The sequence below is a fragment of the Bombus affinis genome, chromosome 15 (genome assembly GCF_024516045.1).
Source record: "Bombus affinis isolate iyBomAffi1 chromosome 15, iyBomAffi1.2, whole genome shotgun sequence".
Classification (NCBI taxonomy): domain Eukaryota; kingdom Metazoa; phylum Arthropoda; class Insecta; order Hymenoptera; family Apidae; genus Bombus; species Bombus affinis.
The window spans coordinates 9,157,638-9,178,176 of record NC_066358.1 but is presented as its reverse complement, the minus strand read 5'-3'; the positions used below and the strand labels follow the sequence as shown (position 1 = coordinate 9,178,176).

Below are 20,539 nucleotides of genomic sequence, written 5' to 3'. Positions count from 1 at the left end.
GGTAGGAGGAAAATAGGTGTTGGCGTGATACAGTCACTGTGAGATAGTAAGACAAACGTGTGTATAAAACGCTGTACTGAAACTACGTTAACGCTCCGCCCGAGTTAGCTAAGTAGCCTACGTAGACCTTCTTTCTAAGAAGATTGTTCGAGGTGGAAAAAAGGTTAATAATATCGCATGAAGCGTTGCCTGACAAAGGGTAGAGTAAGGAGGGAGACCTACAAAAGTACAATAGCATGACGCGTGCAAGTTGACAAGGCTATGGACCTGTATCGTAATACCCGTAAACGTAATTGCAGTTTTATATTCCACGTATATATTTTGTAACAGAATACGTTTTTTACTCTTCTAGAAACAGACAAAAATTTGAAAAGAATTCTTCCTAGAGACTGCTCGGTTTTTGTACGAGCAATCCGATGTTCTTGACTGTGTAACAAGAGAAACGTGTAACATAGACTAAATCTACAAACTTTAAGCTGTGATAACAGATAATATGAGAACCGTGACGCAAAACGAAAAACGCTACCGCCACTCCGCATCGATCGCGAGAGTTTTAATTATCGGCGTAACGAACCTCCTCTTGTAATTAATCTGGTTCGCGCTTCACGGCAATTTTACCCAATGAAGCGACGCGTACCGGCGATTACGCGTGTTACAGATGACAAACGCCGTTTGATTACACCGGTCCCGGCCGATACCAAAAAAGGAACGCGTTCGAAAGTGAAATGGCGCGCGGCCCGGACGGCTTCGCGAACGAAAGAAAGCGTTTCGAAAGTTTTTCTTGTCGAGGACAACCGGCAGCCCCTGTTTCTCCGAACGGAGATCGAGAGCATACTGCCACTTTGACCTTTGGGCCATCTCTCTTACCTTAAGGAATCGTAACTTTGGAATTCAGCCGAGGGACGTTGAAAACGGCCACTTCGATCTTCTTGCAATTTGTCGGACGGTAAAGTCCAAGAAATATTTGCGTACAAGAATATCACGTTCGTGACTTTACGTTCGTGCACGGCGTAGATTCGAGGGATGGAAGTTTCCTCGACGATAAAAAGTGCACCGTGTTATACTAGAAACGAAGATTTGCAAGTTGGAACATGATAAAATTCACGAAGGAAAAAATAAATTTAATCAAACATTTTAAAACAAAGGATCGCGTATGCGGAGGCAGAAGCTATTTCCCGTGGCGGAATACAAAACGTTTGACCGAACACGGCAGGCATACTGAATCACGAAACGCGCGGAATAAAGCACGCACTTTTAACCATAAGTCTTCATATCCTCGTCATTACGACACGATAAAATTTAAATAAAGGTACGAGTCAACTACGTCTCTCGATATTTACAATGAAAATATCAAACTTAAATTATACAAAGAGCCACCTAGTTTTTACACCCTTTAAATAACAGCAGAGGTTATCAACGGGATAATATAGCAGTCTCGATAATCGTCACTTTCGCCATCGATATTTTAAAACATGGTGAAATTTCCACAGCGCTCGAGCTTATCGTAATTTCTTTCGTCACGAGCAATTAAACGTCCATTACGCGGCGATTACGGTAACTTGGAAGCAAATAATCGAAAGGATCAAAGACGGTGGCAGATTGTCTCGTGGGTTTCAGGGAAAAAGGAAGAGAAAAAAGTGCTTGCTCATGCGTATTCATGACCGGAACCATGGATAATGCCCGGGGTCTCTGCACATCATATCTTACACAGCTGGAATATTAATTCTTGTCATTCGTATGCGATGTGAGTGCAATGTTGCCGTGAACGCGCGCGCAAGGCTGAAGAATGGTACAGGTGCAAGTCACCTGAGAGAAACTGCGTTTTTGCGTATCCCGAGACATGATCGAAGGGAAGATGCTGCCCTGGAATTTAAATTGGCTCGATCGAAGTAATTATTTCAACCTAATTTGGATCAATTAACGGATGATAAAATTTGATGAGCCGGGGAAAGAAGTTGATTTCTCTGTTGGTGGATCTCGATTCTGCGCTGGATTGGACTGTATACTGTAGTTTTTCACGTGTTTTAAGAAAACACGAGACGTCCGAAATGAGTCCAATAATAATAGATCAATGTTCGTGGAACTACATTTTGTGGAATTTTTCGATGTCTTTTTGCCTCATTATTATGCGAAATATTATACGACGCGTCGACAACGAATCAACGTACTATAACTTTTGTCAGAATAATATGCGTGTAAGATTTTCAATGGAAAATATAAAATAAGTCGCAAGATTAATAACGTTGTCACTGAAAAGTTTGGGAAACTGGTTGACAGAATGAATTACTAGCATTTATTATACTACGATATGTCATAATTATCATATAGGTATCATAATTTAGCGCAAAAAAAAATATAATACAAGCAATTTTGAAAATATCGTCCCGCCGTTGATCCGTTGCCGATTAAAAACGCATCTTTCCACAAGTTGTGTTCGCGTCAAGCCCGCGATAAAATATCGCGCGACGAGCATCAAATAACAAGTAACAAGAAACTCGGGGGTTGATTTATAACGGTATGATTTAAACTGACACGGTAAATTATCGAGTCATCGAATGCAAAAATCTCATTTGTCATAAGCGACTGTTAACTAGGCGGAGCAATTTGTATGGTTTTTCCGGTCCAAAGAAATCGCAATTGTCGTCAGGTTTTTGTTAATGTAACTTTATAATTATGTCGGTAGACGTCGGTGGAGGGTTTACGATCGCTCTTCTATGATATCCAAAACTTTCGCTATTAATCGACGACCTCTTTCTCCCACGAATACTATTTTCTTGTAAAATGACTGGCGAATATATCCTTCGCGTACTTTCCACAACAACGATAATAATTTCCAATCTTTCATTGCTGCAACATCGCAGACGCATCTGTGAGTAGCCGTGTGTAATAAAAACAGCGTTATAGTTCGAGTTCCCATTGAAAGCAGCATTTCGTTCGCTACGTAATTTGATCATCTTGAGTTGCAAAGTTCGTGTAATCAATCATCCACCGCACGATGAAAGTAGTCGTCGTTATTTCGATATTATTCCAGTTCCATAAACGCGTCGATGATGTACCATATGGAGCAAGAAGTCAACGACAGCGCTCCGAACACCCATGTAAATTGGCGTCCCGCTAATCACCGACAGTGATTCGAGTTATAAATTTTACACAGACGCATGTGTCCCATTCATCGGAAATAAAGTGGATCGTTATTAACTTGTTCTCGGTCCAATTTTGTAATCAAATTATCGTGTCATTAACTGGATCAAAAATCAACCTACATCTTTCTAGGATCCCATCAATCACCTCGGATTGCGAAAATTGAGATACCTACTCTACTTGCTTTAAAAGAACAATCGCGTTTTCGAATTTTCAGCGCTGGTATTTATCTTAAATTATAAATAATTCCATAGCTTTCACCTCTCGATAAAGCGAAAAGGTTCGTCTCATTGAAAAGGTTCACTCGCTATTACGTAGATCCGATAAAACGCCGAAAGACGAAGAATTTTCGAAAGACGAAAACAAGATATGCGCCGAAGCGATACATCCAGAAAAACCTTACACGTCTATGAGATCGTCCGATTCGAACATATCAGAGTATAATGATTTAGATGTGGTTTCGAAACTCCGACGATCAATCCAGCTCCATCCCAATCAATTAGGACTAATTTGTCAGCGTTGTTCGTCGCGTGTCAACGCCAGTCGCAAGAACAATCTTTAAACGACCGCGAACCAGACTCATTCCATCATTCCTTGGCCGTTTTTTCACGCCACTGTCTCGTCGTCTGAAAGACAAACACCGGTGGCGACACAGCGGTACGCCACCAGAGATAATCATCGTCATAAATTCATCATCATCACCATCATCGTCAAGCCAGCCTGAGGAGCATAATCACTCGTTAGCCGAGGCACACTTCGCCGCCGGCGAATCACTGTCAAGGCTGCCACGCTTCGTGGAATAACGAATTCCTTCGGAACAACCGACTCTTCCATGCTTTTCTTCGTCTCCCTGATATCGTCCGGATCACGGCATAAGGTTTTTCTTTGTTCTCCGTAAAAAAAAGTACATACGTTTTGCGTCATGTTTTCAGGTTCGTCAGACTCGCAACAAGTAATTCCCCGCCTTACGTCCCGTTCAGATATTTATGATACATGCATCCTCCTAATGATTCACAGATGCTTTGAATACGCGTTTGCAATCTCGTTCGATATCTTAACGGACTTGGCCAGATAACAGAATCAAGTATATTAATTCGTTTGTCAGGAAGTACGCGAGGAAATAAAAATAACCGTAAATCTAAAACATCAGATATAGAGCATGTTTGCACGAACTCGGCTGATTATCTATTTGATTAGTTATCTCATTATTAGAGATGATTATGACATCTGCTATGCGGGTTATGCTCGTTAATATACGTTTCGTATACAGTTACGACTAGATCCGAACCGCGGATATCCCCGACTGCTTTTCCAAATGCCTGTTATCTAAACGTTGACCGATCGATATAGTTTCGTTGACAAATGCTGTCAAAACAACATCGTTCTTTTCAAGCGATAATTGTTCGTTTTATCGTAAGAGAAGCGATGATCCTAAGCGAAAAACACTAATGTCTTGCGTATTTTTGTTTTCAGAACGGACACGTTATCGTGGTGAAACTGCCGATCCGCCGTGATACGAAATAACCGCTCGCGAGTCTAGTGCGTATGAAATCGTGGAAACCGAGCCGTGTGTAACGATGTCGTCGAGTGGTGAATTTTCGACTTTGTCCAGTGGCGAGGCTACCGGAACTGGCGACGATTCGTTGCCCAGTTCCCGGGAGGCTACCGCGGAAGCTGCGAGTTCCGGAGCTGGATTCATGCCGTTGCGCGAGTTTCTCGACAGATTCTCGTTACCGAGGGTGGTAAGGGTGGAAGGTGCCGGAGGAAGACCGATATTATTGTACAAACAGCAGCAACGATCGCTGAGAGTCACGGCTACCCTGTTGATGCATCGTTACCGCCATGACGTGAAGGTTGGGCCTGAGATCGTGATTCCAGAGGGATATCCTGGTGAGTCGAATGGCTTCTTAAATTTTTTTCCTTTTCTCCACCGGTGGATCGTAGCGGCCGCAGCGGATACAAATTAATCGATTCGCCTTTCGAACGTCGAACGATCTACGCGCGAAAACCGAAAAGCGTTGTATTATTCGGCGCTAATCGTTCAGCTTCTTCACCGACGATGTCCATCGATTCTACGTTTCCACGCTAATTTCCAAATGTTCGAGAGCGAAACTGTCTTGGATCGCTCGTTAATTCGACACTCGACTAACTTCTATTCCGTTCAATTATCCGGGTATCGTATCTGTCGCGCTATCGATAATACGATCGACGTGTAACTCCCTCGGAACCAGATTCCACCACTACAAAACGTTTCGTTATCCGGGCAATCTGCAAATAATAGGTACAACAGGAGACGGAGTTGAATGAGTCTTGTAGCATTTTCGAACCCGTCGGTTGGCATTCGAGACAGCTGGAACTTTCCCCCCCTCGGCCGATAAATCAAGTCAAGGAGAACCGTCGAAACGCGAGGCATGGAAAAAGCGAGAGCCAATATCCGTGGCCGGCCAGAAATTCATTAAAGTCCGGTGTGCCGGTGTGCTGGTGGCACTTAATGGACCGCGAGATATCCGCAACTGCATAGAATTGACCGAGCCCAACCGTAGTGTCGATATATCGATCACGTCGCCGGCGATGATCGATCGTGCGCGCGAATCCTATCGGGAATTCGATCTCGGATTAAAGGCACTGGCGGCTGCTTGCGCAAGATCGCGACCAGGAAAGTGGCCGATTAATAAACGGCCTCTTTGATCGATGGAAACGTTTACATTCCCATCTCGTTTCTTTTTAACCAGTTTTACGAGCTTTCTGCAAAACGACTGGGGCGACCTCGAGAATCGCCTGTACACCCCGAAGCACGAGATTGCTGTTTGATTTACCGATCGAGCTTTTATGCCAACGGTACCCAATACCGCTCTTGTATATGTCTTCGTTTATTTGAACAGTATTTGAGAAGCAAGGATAATCGCGACGCCGAGTGTACCGCTCGGACACGAGAAGATGACCAGCTGAAGGAATGCGGTTCTGATTGGATACAACGTCGTGTAGTAGACTGGGTTCCTCTCGCGCGATCGTACGTTAAGGTACAGCGATTTTTGTTACAAACCGAAATTGTCATACGTCAAATGGCAGCGCGTAACATCGCGTGACGAAGAAGGCGAACGAACGCGAGGTCTCACAATTAAAGTCTGAACCTATTAACATAAATACTCATACAGCCACCCACTATAGCTCGCAAGGAGTAACGTAGCTATCGTGACGCGAAACCGAGTATCACAATTTCGTAGGCACTACTGTAGTAATTCCGAGATTAAGAACCCACGACACGCAACGCATCAAGTCATGCCATCTCGAGGGTTAAAAAGCCCCCCACACAAGCCGGTCCGAGCGTCGCTTGCAACATTCTCGAGATTTCCTGTGCGCCGCGATACATAAGAGGAAGGCGCATTTGTTTGCTTATTTACCCGCAGCCGAGTGTGTACATATGTAATCAGGTTGTAGTAGGCACGGTGGTGATTTAACCGAGGCCCACAGAAAGAAAGTAACAGATGGTTGTAGGTGGCAGTGGCGGTTTAACAATGAAACCGAGCGTTGCACGCCGGGGCAGCGTTCGACTTGAACCGTGCTCGATCCTGACCAAGCGTTTCGTTACGCGTCAGTCCAATTACCGTACGTCTTTGCCAATCGAACGGCGAGTTTCACCCGTGACAAGCGACGTTTCATCGTAAATCGTGAATTATGAAAAAAATCTCTTATGCCTTGCGCTGTATCGCGATACGATGAAAGAGCAGAGATTACGATACTGATTGGGACGATGGCATGACACGTTCCAACGGATTATGAAAAAATGATAATCATCGAGCGCGATGGTGCGTATTATCGGCCGTCCTTTCTTTTCTTATTTTTTGTCTGGCAAAATTGGCCGCAAAGACGACTCGAGCTCCGACGAACTCGAAACTACTTCGACTTTGTACCCGACTATCCGAACTGCGTCAAATCCTGTTCAAAGAGCTTCTACCGTGCAGTTTCGCGGATCGTTCGTAGTCGTTACTCGATCGCAACCAGAAACGGGCGAGCGTCAACCTATAAATAGCGAATGAAAGTATGAGGTAACGCGGCAGAGCGTGCCGTGAATTATAATTTAATATCGTCCCGAGTCGTACATCCGCTAGCGTCTACGGCAATGGTAGTGAACGTACGAATCTCTGTAGCAACCTCGTTCCCGAATACGTAGTCCCTGGTCGCCGTGCAACGACCAACAGGGCGTCTATTATTCAACGGTGGAACCGCGGTCGGCCGCGGCGGAGGTGGTCAGTGACATATGGCCGTGTGTAACGGCCCGGCCTCTCGTATTAGCATAACGGCTGACGATACTTTTTCAATGAAAACGCGCGAATTACATATGCGCGGCTGGATATAGCGTGGGTCGAAATTACGCCGATACCGCGATTCTGTTGAAACGGTGCAACAGTTTCGTTGCAAACGCTCTTCCTGTCTCTGTCTCTTTTCTTTCGCCGCGTTCTTTCGCTTCTTCTTTCCCATACTTTTCGTTTCGTACGGTGATTCCTTTTCTCGCGCATTTCGCGTTTCTTTATTTTATCAAGGGAAATCAAAACGTTTCTTTTATAGAATTACGGATCGCGACCGTTCCAAATCGCATGCCGTTCCTATAGTCAGCCCACTATCGCGCTTGAAACCAACGTTAACTCGTGTACGCTCCAGCAACTCTTTCCTCTTTGTACCTTGGCGCACCGTTCGTTTCCTGCTACCCTTATCCATTTTCTCGTCCTCGGCCGACGGTCCCCTCCCACGCAGCAGGAACTTATGCAAACGAGACGCATAATGATCGCATCTGTTCACAATGGGTCGCTAACGAAGTCTCGACTGGTCTAATCTCGGCGCGGGGAGCAGCGCGTTAGAATCGCCGCCGCCCCTTTTCAGCCACATCGCGTGCTCGCTCGCGTATTTGTTCCAGCAACGAGCACGCTCTCTCGATTCGCGTCAACGAGATCGATAGACTTTGAGGATTTAATTACACGTTCGCTACGTACATACCAAGCAGCTAGGGACTATGAATCGTAGAGAAAGAAAAGAGGAATTCGAACGTTGGAAAAATCCGACGTCGAATGATACTTGCTACCCTCTGATATAATATTTAAGAAAATATGGATAAATCAGACGCTGTGGTATAATATCTACGTAACGAAACGACCTTACACCACGAAGATTCCAGTTCATGAATTTCCACTCGGTACCCACGCTTTTTCGCTCGAGAGAAAAAAACTGGTCGCGCCGTGTTCTTTGTTCCGCGTGAAACGTTATCAAGGAGTCGAGCGAGATCGGCGTGTCTATCAGGTGCGGCCAAGACGAAGTTTATGTGCCTAGAAATTCAACCACGTTCCTCTGTAAAGCTGGCAGAGAGGAAGAGAGTAAGAGAGAGAGAAAAGGGGCCTATCTTTATAGGGGCGGTTGTGCAGATATCGCGTGAAAGCGCGCTCGTGACTTCGCGAAACACCGTGGGAGTGCCGCACCGATCGAGGGAATCGCTTTTCAGTCGAGATTCCTCCGAGCGAACGACTCGGTGTCTTAAACGTTTATATTATGCGCGTAATTTCGCGCGCGCCCCTTACTAGAAAAACCGGTGTCGTACCTTCTTCTGCGCAAGTTCGAGGAACGCGAGTCGTCTACGCGTGGGCGCGGACTAGGGAAAATGACCGCCTTTTTTACAAACATGCCGATGTATAATGTTTATCAGTCGTCGTGCATCTACAGGTTCGTAAACATTTCGAAAAGCATAATTACACGAGCCGTTTCCTTCCTTCTTTCAAAGCGAAAGTACTCTCTGTACCATAGAACTTCGTTTATTGAGATCCACTTGCCTTATTTTAACTCCAAGTCATCGCGAATATTCTTCGTCTCGCTTAACGCTTTGTACATTGCTGGAACGTCGTCTTCGCCGTTGATTCCTCGATACATCTCGCGAGATTAGCTTCAAAATTCTTGCAGTCAACTCGAGATTACCTAGCAACCACCGCGTGCAGAGAACATTCCCACGAAACACAAAAAATCCATTCAACATGGAATTTCGATAACTTCTCGGGCATCAAAGCTGAAAGCTGATACCAGAAGAGGTAAATGGCGCGTTGTCGGGCGGAAGTGGGTGCCAGCTCGATTCCCTCGGCATAACCCGTTGATTTACAACCAGAAACGCGTGGTGCACGCGGATTTCCAAGCGGCTTCTAGCACGGGTGTTAGAGACTCGCGCGCCCCTGGATTTGCATAAATCTCGGAAACGCGAGGGAGCCGCGAAATCGAAAGTTGAGCGTCGGCCAGGCGGTGAAGCTATTAAGGGTATTCCCGGCGAGCTGGTGCGGGCGCGCGCGCGCAACCATAGCGTTTACGATGGAGGCTAGTCGAAGGAGGTTCCGTGGTTCCTTCGAGCCATCGAACGCCGTGGACGCGCGATTTATGGCGGACCAAGTCGAGGAATTTCTTGTTTTATTTATGGCCCGATGCTCGACCGACGATCGCCTAGAAAATATGTTTATTCCCGCGTCGGCCGGTCTACACCTGGTTGACTCCGCGGAATCGAATTCTGCCCTCCGGGGGATGCTCTCCGGAGGAAGAGCCGGATTCTTCCAGGTGAACACTGCTCTGCCATTGGAATCTTATAGGAAGCGGAGAGGGTGTTGAACCGTCGGCCAGATTAGCTATCGGGGCTGCTTATGAAATTCCATCGTTTTCTATGCTTCGTCGTTCAATTTTTATGTCGATCAAATAATTCCTTCTATATAGGCGTGCAGCATTCGCGAGTTTAATATTGGGATCGTAGATGTACGTATATAGCAATGTACGTCGTTAGAATGCCTAATTTTCAACGTATTTAGGCTGTTACAATTAATAGAAAAGAAACTAAAATCAGAAAGCAGGATAATAGCTTCCAATTCGGACGCTAAAATTACTCGGTGTAGATCTATATCGACCAGGTAAGTAACAACACAGAACTAGTAATATGATACGAATGGTATCTATAACGATAGTCGTGAACAACACTTTATACGATATGTATCTGGCCATGATGTATCTTATCGATAATTAAATCGGTTTTACTAAAACGCATTCTGTTTTAAATTAGGTATAGAATTTACCAACGAAATATCTTTTAATCTCGACCGATCACGGTATGCAAATTTACCGCTTTTAATCGGTTTCTCGATCATCGGATAGCTACGTTAACTTCTTTCCGAATCGGATTAAAGTAACGACGCGGCTGGCGTTAAACGGTCGAAATCGTGGCTCTGAATCTTCTTAAAAGCCAAATGTCGACATTTTTAATGCTCGTGCAATTAGCAAGGATATCGTCCCTTAAGATATCGCTGTATCGTTTCCATTTTCGACGGAAAATTGCCGAACGTTAATTAACATTTATTCGCGTTTTGCATTAGGTGCCTCTCGATAGCCGCGTTGCTAGCACTTGCGCGCAAGAGAGTGGAAACGAAAGGAAGGAGCTACAATCATATGGCATTATGGACCTTTTAGGTACTACGTATCTCGAAGCTCCATACTTTCCCGTTACTTTATTTCCTTTCCTGTTGAAAGATACGCGAAAAATACTCGTAACCAATAAAAATTAGAAACAGATGGCAATCTCTTGCAAGAAGCGCGTTCTATTCATACGTTCGCCTTAATGCAATTATCGCGATCGAAACTTTTTCACCTCGGTTTAATTCAATCATCGACATAGTACGCAGAGATCACGGTAGTTTGCTACGGCTACCGCTCGTAGCAATCCTCGAGCCGAGCTGCGAGGCGAGAAAGAAGGAAAACATCGTGAACGGTGATTTTTTAACACGGCTAAGTGATCTACAACCGGAATACGCTGCGAGAGATCGAGAGTTGTCCGCGATTACAGTCCACCGTGCACATACATTTCGAGTTTTCTAAATCAGACGTTCCCCAGGCAGAGATTTAGCAGAGAGTAGCAATCTGGAGGTTAACAGGAGCCTGGCAGAGATTCCTGGTTCCGCTCGGCAAGAAGATCGTTCCAATTTCAGCCGGGGAATACGTGATATTAAATCGCGAACGAGCGGCTCATCCCTGCCAGCTAACGCTTAATCGCTCGAGGAAAGCTCGTGAATTCATTCCGGCAACGAGCATGTAGATTTATTACTGCCATGGAATATCTGTTATCACTATTCTGTTATCATCGTTCCAGGGAAATACGTTTAAACGAGCCAAGGCGAGAACCATCCTTGGCGTTTTTAATAAATTCTTCCGGATACGTCAAAAATACTAATAAATTATCGCGTTGGGCATATCGTACTCGAAAGGGAGCCGAGGTAATTACGAAACGCGTTTCATCGAAATGTTAGGTGTTGCATTTTAGTCGATGTTATTCGCACAGCGAACAGATAGATACGGTTCCATAGGTACAAACGAATTTTCTTCTCGAATAAAATATTCGAGTTAAAATATGCAAGCGTAAGATAGAGGATTTTTCTTTCTTCGTAAGAGCGCTGTGAGACCGAAGGAAAAGATATTTAGCCAAGAAAGGGATAGATCATTGTTACCTCGTCATAGTCGTTCTTCCAATTACACCGCTTCTGGATAACATTTCTCAATAATTTCTCAATAGTCCATTCGAATCGAAAGAAATCAGCGTTTTACGCTGTAAATCGACCGCGTGTTTCCCTTGAAAGCGGTTTTCCTAGAAAGAGAAACTCATTGTCGTACGAAGGCCGTAGAATGTCACGCGAAGAGAACTGGGGAGATCCATTTTGAGGAAAGTAGAAGCACTTTCATTGAGAAATGCTTTCCAGGGGCGGATTCGTTTCCGGTTTTCACGGCACTTTCATTCGATTCAAGTCAGTGGCAGTGACCCGACAGTCACGTCAAATTTGTTTCAACTTCTATTCGACGACAAACTCTCTGCTTAGAAATTCATAATTCCATAAATTCTGTTATTCGAAGAAATCGTATCCAGTTACCGAAGCAATTTCCAGCAAAAGATTATTAACGAAACAATCGCTCACGTAGTAGAACGGACACGAACGACAAGACTAAAGATTCGACCAACATTCCAGCATCTGTTTATTCAACTATCGAACAATCCGCAAGAATCCGTAGACCATTCACGGTCTCGCAAACAATACACGCAAGAATCGCGGTGAAAAATGGTGACTTTCCGAATTGAAAGAAGCTTTTGTGACGGCGTCCAAGGTTGAAGCGGTAAAAGAACAACGAGCTGTTGATGGTTCTTCGCGTTCTATTGGACGGTGTCTTGTAATTAGTACTCGTGCTCGATGTCCGCCGTGCAGAAAGGAACCATTGAGAAATCTACTTTGCATAAGCGTGAATTTCAATCGTCTACGCTCGGAAAGAATAAGTTTCGAAGGTGTCGTCGCGACTGGCATCGTGGATCGACAAATATTTGTAAATGTAGCTTACCGCTTGAGAGCATCCGACGTCTGCTTCTGCCAAACAGGATGTAATTTAATCAGAAAACTAGGAACAAAAAGGGTCTCGATGATTTCGTTGTCGGTTCGTCTGGCTGGCAACGAAAAACTTCATTATACCGAGCAATTTTTCACCGAGTATCGCATGGTAATATTCCATGGTATTTTAATAAATCTCTCCGACAGAACGAACGCGATGTACGAAACGGCGGCAATTAAAATAAAATCCAAAGAAGAAATATTTAAATTGAAAGTTTAATGCGAGATCGCGGTTGCTTTATGGGGTAAAAATAAAACAGGCTGGTTTTATGGAATCTGCGGATCGTGTGTCTTTGACGGTATCCTGTAATTAACACGTGATCGATGCTTTGCATGTAGAAGGAATCCATCGAGAAATCTGATTTGCATAAGTATGAATTTTAAACTTTAAAGGTTAGCATTTAAATGGGAACGCATGTATATTCTTTTTGGGAACGAACGTCCATCCGGTGGAACACATCGAATGCAATGATGATATCGTTTAATTTAGGATCATTTCCTTCGACGCGAGCCTCCTCGCCGCTTTTAATTGTCGATGTTTTTCTTCAGGCGATACGCGCGCTTCCTTTGTGTCTGTTTGCCAGACGATGAAACAGTAAAACGTGTTTTTCATCTCCATAATATTCAAACTTATCGCGTATGCAATAAAGGGAAAAATGGCATCGACGAGCAATATAAAAAGAGCACGCGTTACGAGCAACGATGCTCGAGTCTCGGGTAAATTAATAAATGTGATTTTTCTTTCCGTGAACGTAGCCTTGAACGCGAGGCGAAGGATGAACCACACTATTCTATTGTTCATTCGTCAAGCCGTATTCGTTTCGAAGATTTTTCCGATACTAATATTTTCCGGATATTTATCTCCGAAATAATTGCGCCGTCCTCCGAAACCGACCATAGGCTAAAATCGGGCATATTTTTCGAGCACGCGGATGAAAGAATCTCGCTACGAGTTCGAATAGAAACCGATCTTGCTTTTTCCTCGAATTCTAACGAGAACGTGGTGGCTCGATACGAATGTCAACGAGATCGTACGCGAAGCACAAGCAAACAGGACTCGATCCGTAATCCCGGGATAATTTCCGACGTCCCATATTACGGCCGCGGTATTCGCTACAGATGTAAATACCCGTGGGGCCCGAAGAGCCCCGTGGCTATTAAATACATACGTTGGCCGGTGTTCGACAAATTGCTCGCATGAACCAGAATAATTAGCATCGCCAGCCTCCGGTGGTGGGTATATCCGCGGCCTTTGCAACAACGAACAACGACTCTCCCAAGGCGAACGGAAACTGCGCGAAGCGACGTGCAGGGGACGAGGAACGTGGTCGTCGTCGAAGAGGTGAACGCAGCGCCGCGACGCGTCTCTCCCTTTCCTTTCACTTTTCGTTCTACCCTCGACGTCTGTTGTCGTCCCTGTCGTTCTCATCCGTAGCAGGATTCTCGCCATGACATCGCGGCATGGCTCTCGGTTGCGTTTAATCAGACTCGCTGACTTGATGCAGCCCTCTGGTGCGCGCCGGCTGCTGCTTAAGAATGTAATTTAATATGCAACGTTACCGCGGGCCCCGGCGTGTCATATTTATAGGTATTTATGCATCAGCTTCGTGGGCACGTTTACGCCGAGCCGGTGCAGCCGGAGATCATTGAAATTACCCCCGGAGAGGCAGCGACGCGAAGATGCTCGGCTACGTGGGAGGAATTTATCGTTGTTTATCACTCGTTAGTTTCTCCTCGAGGCTCGACTTTACGCGCGTCCTGCGTTCGAGTTCGAATCTTCTACGGATCTGATCGTGTTCTCCACGGTTTTATACGGTTCTGCTCTCTGTGCTTGGCCCTGCACCTGTCGTTATCGTAATTCGTCCCCGATTCCTACCTTGCACCACTCTCTGCTCCTATCGCGTCGTTTTTTACGACTTCCCTTCGTTCTGGCCAGATAACCGCACTTTCGTAATCTCTTTTGATTTTGTTTCCACCTGGTCTATCCGCTGAGTTTACTCCTTCTTTTGTATAGATAACGCGATTTGTTTCCTTTCTTACGAAATTTGTGGTTTTGCGTTTTCGACTGCGACGACGGCTAGAAAATTTAGCCTGATTCGAGTCAACTTATATCTCGGTCCTTTTTCTCCGATAATTTATTTTTTCACTCACTTAAGCTTTGAACGCAGTCGACGATCTTTATCGTGTTGATATTTCGCACGCTAAAGCCACGTAAATGAAAGTTAGATTTTTATATGGATTTCTAGGCAGATGAGTTTATGTCTAAAATGAAAATGACGAATTTGTGGTATATAGTATGTACAATTATACGTACAATTAAGTTAATTGGACTAATTAGTATTCAATTCGCATTTATCTCTAGGATTTCTTAATTGGAAGAATATTCTGTAAACTAATCGCGCAAGCGGAATTGCATTCGGGTATCATAATCTTCTAAAATGTTCTGCTTCTTGCGTTTATACTTTCGTACATATTTTTATGTTTCCATATTTTATTTGAAACGTTTCACTATCTTCGTTTGTTAGAAAGATAACTAGAATTTATGGTATCGGGGTTCGTCAAATTTCTTAATACGGCAGTCTCATATCCTTTCAGCATATACGTTCGTATAGATATAATTATAGAGTAGCGGAATATTCGACGCAATCCGTGCAACGTTTTCAAAATCCAATTCCCAAGAATGAGAAAATTCATGGGTGCAATTACACGATAAACTACACGTAGAAAAGTATCGTAATTTGTACGAAAATTCAATCTTCGACTGTGAACCGGTTCCATGCTGCTAAAAATTCTCGTTGCTATCATATTGGGATCGATAAATGTAGCGCGATTAAACGTAAGCGTTTCGGTAATCGCTTCAAAGTTGAAAACGCGCGGCTCCAGAAGGTGTACAATAAATATTAGCCGCTGTCAATTACGGTGAGCTATTATTTTCAGGTAATTCGCGCAGCAAAAAGTACCTTAATTGATATCCCGTGAAATAATGAACGCGAAAATCCATTCTGAAGCCGAACGTGTTTCAAGGGATCATGTAACGAGTATTGATTACCCGGTAACCGATGGAAAAAAAAATGTAGATCGTCGATTGATGAAAGGTTGTCGATTAAACTGAAATTAGAATGTGAATCGAAAAAGAACTCGCTCTCCAGGTATCGATAAAAATTGCAAGTTGCTAATTATACATAACTCGTTCAAAGTGATATACTATACGTATTAATCTGAAAACGAAGATCTAACTACGTACTGTTGGCAATTTACAGAGCTATATATCTATAAAGTATACTTAAATGGCTGTGCTGCTTTTAAAGATAAATTATCAGGAATAATGAACGCGAAGATAGTAATAAAAATCGTAACAGATGGTTTTGCGTTGAACTAGATACGTATGTATTCGATGATAAATGAATTAAAATTGCAAATATCCCTACGTCCATGTATCGTATGGTACGATGCATTTCAATTTACGCCGAGGACAATGCCATTGTCTAGCGATATTCCGTGAAACCAAACACAGGCAGAATCCATTACCGTTAACAGAATTCTTTAATTCAAGAAAGCTCGGTATAAAAGCCAGGCTTCTTAAGAGCCGCGCTTTATCGATACTCCGTGAAGTCATCAATGCGCCAAACACACGGTGCGCAACGTGCTATTACGGTACCTTGCTTCCGGCGGAACGTTTAATGTCGTCCTGGCCCATGGAACGCGTAGAAAATGCGGAAAATTGTGTCTTGACGGTCCACCGCGGGAACGTGTCGTTTTATAAATAACGCTGTTACGTAGTAATAACAAATTGCAACAACTTTGAGCCTCGGCTAGCCGACCGTTTCGTGAAACTCGAACGTGCAGAATACGGCTATTACCGTGATTGTCTTTATCATTATTATTATTATTATTACGTACGTTAGTGGTATTTTTTTCTGTTGCTGCTTCATAACTCTCCGAGGAACGAATATACGAAATTATCTTTGCGAAGTTACACTATAGTTCAGAGATACACAGTGGCTGCGACAATTTTGTGCTTGTAAGAGACTGACGAGTAGCAGGAAGAGTAAAAAGCTTGTCTTCCCTATTCAGAATTAAGGGACAGTTTTGCTTAGCGAGTCAATCAGAGGGAATGAAACGCGCAGGAAGCATTGTATTTTCACACGTACTTCCAATCCATCTGTAACCATAATAGCTTCCTGACAACTCCCTGACGTATTGTCTCGTTTGCAAATATAATAAGACGCGTTCCTTCCTAGTACCTTCGTGTATGGAATATCTTTCGGACCACCGCGACGATGTTTCGAAAGTCGCACGAGACGTATTTCTCTTCTTTCGTTTTATATTTATCGTATTACGAACAAAGATACGTACATGTTAATCGAATCTCGCGATGCATAACGTTGAAACATATAAGGAAACATTGGCCAGGCGAAATAATTAAATACAGCTTTCTCCCAATGAATTATTTTCTTATTTTTCTAAGCACAACTCGTAGAATACAAAACACAGAATAGTCTAAGACTACTATACATCCTAAGAAACCTTATACGTGTACTCATAGAACTCTATATTCGCGGAACACCGTATCGATAGCGCGAACCGCATCGCGTTAACATCGATCACGTTGCAGAAGCTCGATTAATCGAAGAATTGACTTGTTCGATATTCGCTGTACCTTCGGTCACGCCTTCCTTGTCCCAGAAAAGGGAGTGGTTATGCTAATCCTGGGATCTGTATTCGTACTTTGCGACACTCTTGGTATTCGGTGCACGTGATCGTACACGTGTTTTCAGAAATCGTTTCTGCGTTTCGCGAATATCCGTTAGAATCATCTAGAATAGGTATCTATCCTAGGTTTCGCCACTTTTTATCAAACGCGTGAAATTAAATCTCAATAAACAGGAAAAGTACGTTTGGTAATTCACATTTAAAGATATTACATGTGTATTTATACATATATGCATCGGTATGTATTTATACGTATTCGTGACATGTATGGACGCGACATAACCAACTCTCATTCAGTCTTCTGCTCTTTCAGCCCTGACAAGAGTAACTAAAGACTAATTACAAACTGACTCGTGCAAGCATCCTCCACGGCATTTATCCTCGCGCCTACACGTTCTTTCTCTCTTTCGCTCGATTCAGGCAAACTCTACGGGCATTTCTAAAAAAAAAAAAGAAAAAAAAAACATTTACAAGCATTAGAAGCATTTAGAAGCATTTGCAAGCTGCTTTGTATGTAACCATTTTGCTAGTTCTTCCATGCTCTTCCTCGATATAGACTTCCTTAATAGACTCGTGGAGTGCAGCAGGTAAAGATCATCTACGACTTTAGCGTTAAATACTATTATACTACTCGTTTCTTTTCTACATCGTAGCGAAAATATCGCAAAGTAATCTGTACTACGATGTTCTATTAAGAATATCGCTCGGTCGAACAACAACATCGAATTAAATTTGCTAAGAGGCTGGATTCGAATTTAGAGGAAAGAATTCTTTAAATATCGCGGAAATTCAATTTAGTGGGAAATATCGCGAGTCATCTCTTCATATCGCATGCCACAGCTTTGTGAAACATAACTTAACGCGTTGAAATCGCGTTTCCTCTCGTCTCTGCCAAAAGGAACAACGGGAAATAAGACAGTAGAGAATCGTAGCGTGCATTGGAGCAGAGTCAGCTTAGCATTACTCGGTGAACGATAAGCGGGTGAAGGCCCGCAATAAAGAAATGATACGAACCTGACGTTCGAAGGAATACATTGAATGGTAGATCGCCGAGAGATTGCCGTGCCTCAAGGTGTGACTATACCACACGATTGATGATCAGCGTCAAAGATCTAGATCTCTCTATCAAAAATAAAAAGCCGCTCGTCGAGAATATTAAGAGCCGGCGAAGGGCTGATAACTTCATATTAAGGCATCTGGTATTTCTGTTTTCTCGTTATTCCTTTCAAATCTACGGAGGTTTACGTCGAAAATCGTAACTTTTAACCATCTGTAAGTAAACACGCGTGTTCCAGGTTCGAATAATTTACGACGCATTTCCGTGCATACCTCGCAGAATTCTAGTTCGTCTATCCGATCGAGCCACCCTGTACATGGTGACAGAGGGGTTGTTGAACCTAGGGAGTAGGCTCGTCAACGCGGCGACGTTGAGTGGCCGTAAGGAACTCCGAAGCGCCTCGTTTCAGCAGTCATAATTTTCAGGATTCCTGATGCAATGCTATAAAACAAAAGGCTCTGGTCTGAGCAAGGCGGACGGTATTGCGACGGCTCTAAAGATATCGTCGAACGGTGACGCCGTGAGAAACGACACCCTGCGTTCTTCCTCTCTTTGTTCCTTAGCCACGTAGGTGTGTTATCATTCCAAGAAACGTTGCCAGCGAACGTGTTCAATTTCAAAATGGAAAAGCTTCGGCTCGTTCAACTTTCTTCCCCATAGAGTCGAAAGGATTCGCCAGGGTAAACATAAACGTCTGGACGTTTTGAAATTATTCGGAACGTCCGTATGGAAATGAAACGCGTTTCTACGTTTTAGTCGGGCGCGGACGAGTATCGGTGGATTCATAACGTAGCAACATTTTGAAGGGAGACGATAAGTTCTTTGGTGAGAAGCTGTTTCCGTCTCGTCGAAAAGGCGATCTCGTGCAAAGCGCGCAAAGTCGTTGCGTGGACGTGTTTTACGATGTTGCTAGGGTGGAGGATTTAAAGCGAGTACACATACATGTACAGGACACGTCGATACGCTGTGATAGCGTTTTCCACTATTTCTGAATGTTTACTATTATGTGCGAAGTCTATTACGTGGCTTGTATAATAGGAAGGCAAGACGAAAATGGGGCGACTTGGCGAGATTTCAAGCATCGTGCTCCGCACAGACGCGCGATATTAGAATATTTCTTGCAAACATGTTTTTTCGTCGTTCGAGGTCGATTCTATTATCAGGTTGCAATACTACCGCGAAAAGAAACGTTTTACCTTGACTTTCAAGATCAAGGTGAATTTCGTGGCAAATTTTTTAACTCGTCTCCGTTGCTCGTAACGTATCGTACTACTTTACATGTAGATTAGGAAAGAAACGATTTATTATACGTGAAACTCTCATGGGTGGTACCGACGAACTCTATGCCCCGTTGGAAAGTTTCAACAGATTGTTTTCGCCAGTAGGAAACTTCGCTATGTTACTTCCTTCCTGCAATACTTTCCATTATTTCAAAACTAATCAATCAACACGGTTGCCAAACATCCGCGAAGAAAGTCACTTCCTCGAGTCATCTGTTTGATAGATCCTAACACTTTCCCTTTCTCTTTGTATTCCACTCATCGAAATATTCGATCGTCCGATTTATATATCTGATGGTGTAGACGAACCAGGTGTTGGCAGTTTCGCGATTTTATCGTTTCGCTCGCTGCAATCTCTCGGGAATATATTTAACGCATAATTGACCGAGACTTACTCAGAAACGCCTGTGGTCCACTACCTTTCTTACACGACGATATTGCAACGCCCATTTGTGTGTCATCGAAATTATCAATCCAAAACTTTACGAATTTTAAGCTCTAACAACTTCGAACGATGATTTTGTCTGCTTCTCTCTGTCTAGACTCGTCTGACCCAACAATATTCGAATGGAACAAGATTTAACTACCAATTCGCTTCGAAGCAAGATCTAATATCTATAAAAAAATGCTTCTGTTAAACTTTCTTTAACGAAAGATTCGAGCCTAAGCAGCCGACCGTCTCTAGTCGCTCAGAAAGTCGCGAAGCTTCGTTGAACAAGTAGTTTCGATCGTAAAGTACAATGAAGCGCGGATTAACATAAAGATGCCACGACCTATCAGAGATTCCTCTTCTCTAGTTACGTTTGGCGTTCGCGCGTAGCGAGCGTCACGCCGAGTCACGTGCACGTCCCGCACCGTCTTGAACGAGTTTCTCGATGTTCAGTTCTCGAAGAATGACGTGCTTTCGAGCGAGTCCC

The 20,539-nt window shown here is 43.8% G+C and overlaps 1 protein-coding gene across 3 annotated transcripts in view; it reads left to right on the top strand.

Annotated features, from left to right (window-relative positions):
• The window catches only part of LOC126924676 (uncharacterized), a 44,995-nt gene that overhangs the window by 3,292 nt on the left and 21,164 nt on the right, over positions 1-20,539 (top strand). For all 3 annotated transcript variants that reach the window (XR_007713625.1, XM_050739409.1, XM_050739410.1), the window contains exon 2: positions 4,615-5,031. Coding sequence is in view for 2 of the 3 variants with exons in the window: in XM_050739409.1 (XP_050595366.1) it covers positions 4,719-5,031 (313 nt within the window). In the remaining variant the exon portion in view is untranslated. The remainder of the gene's footprint in view (positions 1-4,614; positions 5,032-20,539) is intronic.